The following is a 10578-nucleotide window of genomic DNA, read 5'->3' as shown; positions in this document are numbered from 1 at the left end:
TGCAAATACTTCTTTCCCTAAACATAAAAAGAGCAGAATATAACAAACCATAATGAGTTACTTCACTGTTGCTGTGGAAAAAACTAAACTCACCCGAGACTCTGTCAAGTGTGTAGTGCAATAAAGTAGATTGTACTGTGAGAGATGTGTTATTTATATTTCACCTCTATCACAGCGTGGAAGTAGAAATTCAGGTGGGTGTGTCACATTCTCATGAATTAATTTGGAATATTCTTCGGTGTGAACTTGTAAGAATTTATGTCATTTAATTGTTAATTATTGTAAATAGAGCAGTGAATCATTAATGAAAAATGATTCAAATTTTTAAAAATAACACAACTAAACACTGTAAATAGTAGATACATTTAAGTCACTTAAAACTGCGATGTCATTTTTCTAAAAAAGCTAACTTTGAGTTGAAGCTACTAGAGTTGTTAATATTTTTTATTATTATAGAATAATATACAGATTTAAATTCCAAGGCAGACTAAGATTTACATGTTTACTTCACATGTTTTTGTATATTTGTATACTCCAACTAAATACTTGAGTAGGGAACATTTTTCAAAAGAAAGGAACTGTGAAACTACATATTAAAGAAATAGAAATACATACACACATATGTACTCATATTTACTGTATCAAATCAAATCAAAACAATTTTCTATAGCACATTTTAAAAACAACAGTGTTGACCAAAATGCTTCACAATCAGCCAAAAAGAGAATGAAAAGTTAAAAAACAAAGCATTTACAAACTAAACAGACCAACAAACAACACAAGTGACAAACATAAAAAGCAAAAGGATGCTTAGAACTCAAGTTACACTGCTGGAAATAGTTTATTTTGATGCACATGCTGGGTTTTTTTTTTCATTTTTTTTTTCTTTTTTAAGAAAGACAATTATGAAGACACTCAAAATAAGTTTCCTGTAGTTGGAAACTATTTTGTGCAACTTTTTTTGTATATTTACAGTTTTGAGGGATAAACCTCTTAAATTTCTCTAACTAGAAATATATGTAAAAGACAAAACAAAAATGATTTTCAATTTTTTTTGTAGTTTATTGCACTTTTTTGCAATTTATGTAATTACTATGGACTAATTGCATACATATTATTAAAATCTGGGCTATAACGTTGTTTTGATATGTAGCAACTTGAAATGCTCCTAAAAAAAGAACTACAGCATGTAAAAATATATAGATAAGCTCTGGCGGACTTGGTTCTATGGTAAGTCTTAAAGGGTTAATCAACTAAAGACCAAGAAAGACTTTTAATTTATTTGAAACCCTGATGCTTAGCCTTGTCTGATTTTGTGAGTTTTTTATATTTAAGTCATTTTTTGCATTTTTTGCACATACGGTACCTTCCCCAATAAATCTGCAGCTGTGGTTTGGAAAGGACTCATCCTGCCCCCTGTGTACAGTCCCAGCCACACTCAAGCACATCTTGGTTTCTTTTGTCTGGTTGGGAGCTGACACAGTCTCTAAGGTGATGGGGTTTTGGGGAGGTAATGTGAGAAGAGAAGGTGCAGAGAGGCGTGTAAGACTGCGACTCTGCTTCTTTGTCCCAACTCTGGATAGTCATGTTTTGGGGGGTTTAATAAATTTGGCCAGATTTCTAGAAATGAGAGCTGCTCCATCCAAAGTGGGAAGGATGCCGTCTCTCCAGGTTTTCCAGTTATCTATAAAGCCCACATTGTTTTTTGGATACCACTCCAACAACCAGCAACTTAAGGAGAACATGTGGCCATGTCACTCCTGGTCCGATTTAGTGCTCAGCTCAGATAAAATAATTATCATGGGTGATTTTAACATCCACGTATATATGCTAAAAATGACAGCCTTAACATGGCATTTAATCTGTTTTTAGACTCAATTGGCTTCCCTCAAAATATAAAAGAACCCACCCACCACTTTATTCACATTCCAGATCTTGTTTTAGCATATGGCATAGAAACTGAACATTTAAGTGCTTCCTGTAAACCCTCTCTTATCTGATCATTTCCTGATGACATTTAAATATACAATAATTGATTACACAGCAGTGGGGAGTAGATTTCATCATGATAGATGTCTTTCTGAAAGTGCTGTAACTACGTTTAAGAATATAATCTGATGTTATCATCTTCAATGCCCTGAACCAACACAGAGCAGAGCAGCTACCTGAATACTAGTCCAACAGAGGTTGATTATCTTGTTAATAATTTTACCTCCTCACTACGTATGACGATACTGTAGCTCCTGTGAAAAATAGAGCATCAAATCAGAAGTACTTGATGCCATGCTATGATTTTCAAACACAAAGCTTAAAGCAGATATCTTGTAAGCTGGAGAGGAAATGGCATGTCACGAGTTTAGAAGATCATCATTTAGCCTGGAGAAATAAACTACTGGTTTATAAAAAAGCCTTCCATGAAGCTAGAACATCTTACTGCTCATCACTAATTGAAGAAAATCAGAACCCTAGTTTTCTCTTCAGCACTGTAGCCAGGCTGACAAAAAGTCAGAGCTCTGTTGAGCAAACCATTCTTTTAACATTAACTAGTAATGACTTCATGAACTTCTTCACAAATAAAGTTTTAACCATTACAGAAAAAAATTACTGATAATCATCTCATAGATATAACATTATCTATAGCTACTTTCAGTACGATTGATAGTTATTTTCTCCAATTGATCTTTCTGAGTTAACTTCAGTAATTACTTCCTCCAAACCATCAACGTGTCTTTTAGACCCCATTCCTACAAAACTGCTCAAAGAAGTCCTGCCATTAATTAATTCTTCGATCTTAAATATGATCAACCTATCGCTAATAATCGGCTATGTACCACATGCCTTCAAGCTGGCAGTAATTAAAATGTTGCTTAAAAAGCCATGTCTTTACCCAGCAGTCTTAGCTAATTATAGGCCAAACTCTAACCTTCCTTTCATATCAAAAATCCTTGAAAGAGTAGTTGTCAAACAGATAACAGAGTTAGCTGTTTCAGTCAAGAGTTTCAGTCAGGTTTCAGAGCTCATTACAGCACAGAAACAGCTTTAGTGAAGGGTTCAAATAATCAGGCCCCATCTTATCTTAATGACCTTATAGTACCATATCACCCCATTAGACCACTTCGCTATTGCACTGCAGGCTTACTTGTTGTTCTTAGGCTATTTAAAAGTAGATTGGGAGGCAGAGCATTCAGTTTTCAAGTCCCTTTTCTATAGAACCAGTTTGGATTTGGGAAACAGACACTATCTCTACTTTTAAGATTAGATATAAAAATGTTCCTTTTTGCTAAAGTATATAGTTAGAGCTTGATCAGGTGACCCTGAATCATCCCTTAGTTATGCTGCAATAGGTGTATATTGCTGGGGGATTCCCATGATGAGTATTTCTTCTTCAGTCACCTTTCTCACCCATAGAACTCTCATAGAAATCTCTGGCTCTTTTCCACAGCATGTGTTTTATCATGTCTTCCTTCTTTCACCCCAACCGGTCTTGGCAGATGGCCGCCCCTCCTAGGGCCTGGTTCTGCCGGAGGCTTTTTCCTGTTAAAACTGAGTTTTTCCTTCACATTGTCGCCAAAGTGCTTGCTCATAGGGGGTCACATGACTGTTGAGTTCTTCTTTGTATGTATTATTGTAGAATCTACTGTACAATGTAAAGCACCTTGAGGCGGCTGTTGTTGTGATTTGGCACTGTATAGATAAAATTGAATTGAAATCTTAAAACAGAAGTATGTATTTACATTTGTGTATATTAAACTGAACAATGCAAAGAGAAGTGGTAAATGTAGTAAATATAAAAAGAAAACAAACACACAAGCAGTGTTAAGAAAATTGGAAAGACACAATTAGTTGCTGCAATTGTCTATTACCATAACACCAGTTAATAAGTCTTACAAATAAGGTAATAAATATAAAAGAGATTAACAAGTAAATAAACATATTAGTACTCACAGTTGCTTCATAAATATTCAGATTAAAACATGTGACGCACGTTAAACATCCTTAATTGCTTTTTGAAATCTTGTTAAGCTTTCTGTTGTGCTGGTACAGTAGAATAAGGCAGCCTGTCAGGATTGTAAGTAATTTCTTTTCCACAAGGAGTCACTGCTAGGCTTCACAATGACAATCATGTATTTAGGAGTATGAAGAGTCTTCACCAGCCAAATAATTGAGAGAAGAAAGCCATTACCAAAAACAGTTATGATATAGGCAAAACAGAGGCAGACAAAATAATGTCTAAATCTCAAATCATTTTGATTTTAACCCTGATATTATTATACACTTATTACTTCCTTTCAGTGTTGAGATGGTTGACTTGTATCTTCTTTCCACTACATAAAGATCTTTCATCTCTATCCCTTGACTCAGCCCTTTAAAAGGTAAATTAATACAGTGATGCAATATAAGTGCCCCCCTCACATAATCATGATTAAAAACTGTTGCACCTTTGCCGATAGAACAATTGTTCCAAACATTTTTATTTAGATGAAAACATTTTCAATTTAATTATTATAATTATGGTTGCAAACTTACTTAACATTTTTATTTCACAGACACTGGAATCAATACTTCACTTCAAGTAAATATAGAAAATATTTTCTTTCATTTGCTTTGCATTTCAATTCACAATAATAATAAATAATAAAAACATAAGCCGATAATCTGATGGAGAAATTGAGAGAAAATTTCTCCATCAGAAATTTTTGAGAAAAAGCAAAATTTGATGCTTTTTCTCAAACCAAAAGACAGTTGAGTCAGAACTGCAATTTGTGTCATGCATAATTTCATATTTAAATTCTACTTCTCAACACTCTTAACAACAGTCCACAACATATTATGAAACACTTGGCATTACTGGTATAATTTATGGCTATTGCACTGTATTACAAATGAGTAAGCTAATTTCAATATGTTATTCTATAACACTCCTCTACGATTTAATACAGCAGTGATTACAAGGTCTTGTTTTTGCTTTCATGCAATTGAGATAAGTTCTTTTGCAAAGCTTCTTGACTGCATTCATCACTTCTTCCGTCTTCAAAGCATATACAATAGGATCGAGCAAAGCTGGTATGGTGTGTGTCAATACAGAATTTATCATTCTGGCATTAGGATCAATGTAGGAGGCCATTGCAGCTATGTTAGTGATTCCAATTGGCAAGAAGAACATGACCACAAGGATCAGGTGAGAAGTACAAGTTTTTAATGCTCTGATTCGTTCCTTTTTTGACGTAGTCCTGCTCAGTGCTATGAAAATACAGACATATGTGGCTATAATGAATATAAGAGGAATAAGGATGAGTATAGTAACAAGTGCAGATGCCATGTTGTAATTTAAAGATGTATCATTACAAGCCAGACGATAAACTGGTCCATGATCACAGAAAAAGCTGTTAACCACCAAAGATCTACAGAATGAGAGACGATTAACAAGCCCAACCATGGTTGCTATTACACTCACCAAAAAAATCCATACAAACAGCAGAATTGCAGTAATGGATTGTTCAGTCACAATACTATGATACCTTAAAGGGAAACAAATTGCTATAAGTCTGTCATATGCCATAGTGACAAGTGTCCATGACTGCACACTTGCAAAGAAAATAACAAAGAACATATAACTTAAACAGGCGTCATAGAGGATGTATCTCCTGTCAAACAGAAAAGTATCTAAGAGTTTGGGGATGAGAGCTGTGCTCCCACACAAATCTGTCAAAGCCATGTTGAACACAATCATGTATTTAGGAGTATGAAGAGTCTTCACCAGCGAAATAAGTGAGAGAAGAAAGCCATTACCCAAAACAGTCATGATGTAGACAAAACACAGGAAGGCATAGAAATATCTAATATGAGGGATGTTGGAAAATCCACTGAGATAAAATTTTGCAGGGCGAACAAATGTAGTATTAAAGATGGTAGTGGTTTTAGCTTCTGCTCCCATTGCAAATATTTGTTTCCCTAAACATAATAACAGTAGAATAGAATAAAGCAGAATTAGTTACTTGATTGTTGCTTTGTAAAAAAACGAAATTCACCCGCGACGACAGAGCATTGCACAAGTGGGTTATACTGTGAAAGATGTGCCGCTTATATATTACCTCTATCACTGTGTGACAGTTGGAAATTCAGGTAGGTGTGCCTCTTTTTATCAGAGTTTATATCATCAATATGATGGTGTAACTGTTTAATTTTGTAAGAGCATTGAATTATTAATGAAAAATGCTTAAAACAGCACTGGAAGCAGTAAAACATTTTAAGTGTCTTAAACTAAATTGTGTCTGAGTTTGTTTAAATTAGCAAAATTTGAATTGAAGCCACTAAGAGCTTTTAACGCTCTTTGTTTGTGTGTGGAAGGCTGATGGGTTTGTAAACTCAAGTTTGTAAAAGCAATAATTCGTACCATAGGTGCATCTACTAAAATCTCAGATGAGTTGTAATGTAATGTAATGACCCCATGATGTTTCAATGTCTGAGACAGGCCACAATGAGTGATTTGGTCTTTCAGATTGTGTTGATCTACTTGGATGATCTATTCGTGTTTTCAACAATATTCCAGGATCACCTGGTGAGAGTCTCTTCTCAAGGTTAAGGTTGAAAAATGCCATTTCCTCCAGCTCAAGTTCAAGTTTCTCAGTCATGAAGTGTCGGCTCAGGGGATAAGCACTGATCCTGACAAGATAAGCGCTGTGGCAAAATGGCCCATCCCCAGTACTGTGATAGAGCTAAGTTCCTTTTTGGAATTTTGCAGTTAGTATAAGAGATTTATTGAGGGTTTTTTCCAAACTGCAGGGCCACTCCATGATGTGAATGTCTGCATTAAGAAGACCAGTCATGGCAGAGCTAAACAGCTTTTTGCTTCAGCCTGGATGTCACAGTGCTTACAAGCTTTTGAAAAAAGGAAAGGTTGACTAGTGCCCCTGTTCTAGGCTATGCTTCGTTCTCCAGAGGCCTGGTAATGAACTAATCATTTGATTCAGGTGTGTTGACCCAGGGTGATATCTAAAACCTGCAGGACACTGGCCCTTGAGGCCTGGAGTTGCCCAAACCTGGTGTACACAGTAGTGCCTCTAGAAGGAGGGCCAGTGAAAAGAGTGCACAGATCTAACTTGAGGCCATGTGTTGGGTCTAGCCAAGGCTACATGACTAAGAAGTCAGTTCTGCAAATGAGCACCAAGAGTCTGACACTGAGTTTGAGCACCCAGTGTTTGCCTTGATGGAGGAGATCCGGTACCAAGTGGAGCGGTCAGCGGCTCCAGGAACCTGAAAATTTGGTTCCAATGGTCGACGATTCTGGAAATCATTTGGAAAATGGAACTGAAAATATGGTGGAGGGTGAGGATCTACTAAGGCAAGAGAGCAGCAACAACTCTGATAACCTTGCCAGGAAGCCAGGAAGCATTGGATTCTCCAGTGAGGAATCAGTGACAAAACCTGTTATCTTCTGTTCCCATACACATAATGAGTTACTTGATTATTGCTGTGTAAAAAAAACTAAACTCACCTGACACCCTGTCAAGTGACTTGTATAAAAAACTAAACTCACCCTTGACCACAGAGAGTTGTAAGTAGGTTGTACTGTGAGAGATGTACCATTTATATATTACCTCTACGGCTGTGTGACAGTGAAAAGTCAGGTAGGTGTGCCACTTACTATCAGGATTTATGTCACCATGAGATGATGTAACTGTTTAATTTTCTAAAAGCTTTTCAGTATTATAAAATAATATTTAAATTTAAACTGTGAAAGCACATTTTCACAAAGAATGAATAAATAATCCTCTCATACATATGCATACACACACAGGTACTATAGTTACATCACTCCTTGTTCTTTGTGTCTGGAAAGCTGATTGGGTATTGTCGTCACATGAACACTCGGCAGGCACATGAACACTATGCATGCTCAAGTTTGTGAATGCAAAAACTCATAATATAGGTGCAACTACTAAAACATTTGGATGAGTGTAAAACTCAGTGGCCAAGTTTCCTAAAAATCTTTTGAATTTGATAATTTGATCTTTAAGAGGTTTATCCTTCAATTTGAACCTCAGTCCTTGCTATTTTAAATAGCAGTATTACTTCCAGTGTGGTTCCTGATGGTTTTAAACATGCAATTGTAAATCCTTTATTTAAAAAACTGGCCTTGATCTCTCAGTTTGCTCAAATTTTAGACCGATCTCAAAACATCCCTTTCAAAGTTATTGGAAAAAATATTTTTTATCCAACTGAATACGTTTTTGGATGATAATGGTATTATGGAGGTTTTTCAGCCTGGTTTTAAGCATCTACATTCCACTGAAACAGCACTTTTACAGGTTTTTAATGACATCCTTTTAGCAAATGATTCTGCATTCTTGTGCTTTTAGATTTTACTGCAGCGTTTGACACTGTGGTCAACAGTATTCTTATCTCCTGTTTGGGTTGAGATTAAAGGTGCAGCACTGGATTGGCTTTGTTCCTATTTGAGTGGCAGAACGTTTAGTGTTAATGTTGAAAATCTTTTGTTCACCTAAGCCCTCTTTTTGTGGTGTGCCTCAGGGCTCAATCCTTGGTTCTCTTCTTTTTTTCATTGTACTTGGTCCCTTTGGGCTCCATTCTTTGAAAACATGATCATGAAATCCCTTCACTGTTACGCACACGACTGCCAAATTTACTTGCCTTTAGCACCTATAGTCCAGGCTCCATCCAACAATTTATTAATTATGGTTGGCTTGGTTCATATCTCAAACAGCATGTCACAAATCTGGGAATCATTATCAGAATGAGAATCAGCATACTTTACTAATCTCTAAGGAAATTATTTGGGTTACAGTTGATCCAGTATAAATAACTAGCAGAAACAGACTAGACTATTTAACAATACAGTATGTTACAGATTTAAGAAATTTGAGAAATAGCACAATATATACAAATCACTCAATAATAAATATCAAGGATTGACAGAGGTGGTTATAAATAGATATCAAGAATGTTGACAGGAATATTCCAGAGTAGAAAAGAGCATGTGCAAAAAGGATGTAACTATTGCAGTGTTTACAGTGTATTAGATGGAGGAGTTGTACAGAGAAATTACCACAGGCAGGAATGATTTCCTGTGTGGTTCAGTGGTGCCTTTTGGTAATCTCAGTCTCTCACTGAACATGATCCTGTGGCTAGCCAGCACATCATGGAGTGGGAGGGAGGTATTATCCAACATTGTCTTTATCTTAGACAACATTCGCTTTTCCGACACCAGCTTAAGAGAATCCAGCTCCATCCCCACAACAGTACTGGCCTTACGGATCTGCTACCCCCAATCTGCTGTCCCAGCATGCAACAGCATGGAGGATAGCACTGCCCACAACAGACTCATAGAAAATCCTGAGTCTGACAGATGTTGAAGGACCTCAGCCGCCTCAGAAATAGAGACGATTCTGGCCTTTCCCGTAAAGTGCAGTGGTGTTTTTAAACCAGTCCTGTTTATTGTCTATGTATACTCCAAGGTATTTATAGTCCTCTACAATGTCCACGTTGACCCCCTGGATTGAAGCAGGGGTCAAGGGTTTGCTGGTCTACTGGAAACTTAAGTCAGTTTTGTCAAAGCATGACTTGGATAAAATAATACATGCCTTTATCTCTACTCGGCTTGACTATTGTAATGCACTTTATGCTGGAGTCAGCCTAGCATCCCTCTAACATCTTCAGCTTGTTCAAAATGCTGCTGCCTGTCTCTTAACTGGTACACACAGGCATGAACATATCTCACCATGGTTGCTACTGCACTTAAAAAAATACAAACAGCAGAATTACAGTAATGATGTTTCAGTCACCTTACTGTGTTACCTCAAAGGGAGAAAAACTGCTATAAGTCTGTCATGTGCCATAATGATAAGTGTCCATGCCTGCATACTTGCCAAGAACAAAACAAAGAACATATAACTTAAACAAGCCTCGTAGAGGACGTATCTCCTGTCAAACAGAAAAGTATCTAAGACTTCTGGGATGAGTACTGTGCGGCTCCCACACAAATCCGTCAAAGCCATGTTGAACACAATCGTGTATTTAGGAGTATGAAGAGTCTTTACCAGCCAAATCACTGAGAGAAGAAAGGCATCACCCAAAAACAGTCATGATGTAGACAAAACACAGGAAGGCATAGAAATATCTAATGCAAGGTATACTGGAAAATCCACTGAGTTAGAATTTTGCAGGGCGAACAAATGTAGTGTTAAGCATTGAAATGGCTTTGTCTTCTGATCCCATTACAAATATTTATTTCCCTAAACATAAAAAGAGCACAATATATTAAAAGATAATGATGTACAAGATTATTTCTGTGGCAAAACCTCGTCTCAACCTAGTACAACAGGTTGTACTGTCAGTCATGCTCTTAATATTAAACCTCTAACACAGTAGGGAGTAGTATGGGACAGTAGAAATTTAGATAAGCGTGTCATGTGCTCATAAATTTAATTAAGTTTATGCCATCAGTGAGCTGATGTAACATATGCGGTTGCTATGTTACATTCGATAGAGAACTGAATCATTACTGGCATAGACCTTTAAACAAATATTATTAACTATTTTGTCAATAGTAAATATTAT

At 36.5% G+C, this 10578-nt stretch overlaps 1 protein-coding gene across 1 annotated transcript; it reads right to left on the bottom strand.

The window, feature by feature from the left end:
* Positions 1-4924: 4924 nt before the first annotated feature.
* On the bottom strand, positions 4925-5935 carry LOC102786640 (olfactory receptor 8G17-like). The gene has a single exon (XM_006808678.2). The coding sequence runs from the start codon at positions 5933-5935 to the stop codon at positions 4925-4927; it is 1011 nt and encodes a 336-aa protein (XP_006808741.2).
* Positions 5936-10578: the final 4643 nt, after the last annotated feature.

Source organism: Neolamprologus brichardi, chromosome 10 (assembly GCF_056152115.1).
Source record: "Neolamprologus brichardi isolate AB-2024 chromosome 10, ASM5615211v1, whole genome shotgun sequence".
In the NCBI taxonomy this organism is placed as follows: Eukaryota; Metazoa; Chordata; class Actinopteri; order Cichliformes; family Cichlidae; genus Neolamprologus; species Neolamprologus brichardi.
The sequence above is the reverse complement of the archived record's forward strand: the minus strand, read 5'-3'. Positions and strand labels throughout refer to the sequence as shown.

Bases quoted from the DNA above. Each gene is read 5' to 3' on its own strand.
- LOC102786640 (XM_006808678.2), bottom strand. From the start codon at position 5,935: ATGGGAGCAGAAGCTAAAACCACTACCATCTTTAATACTACATTTGTT.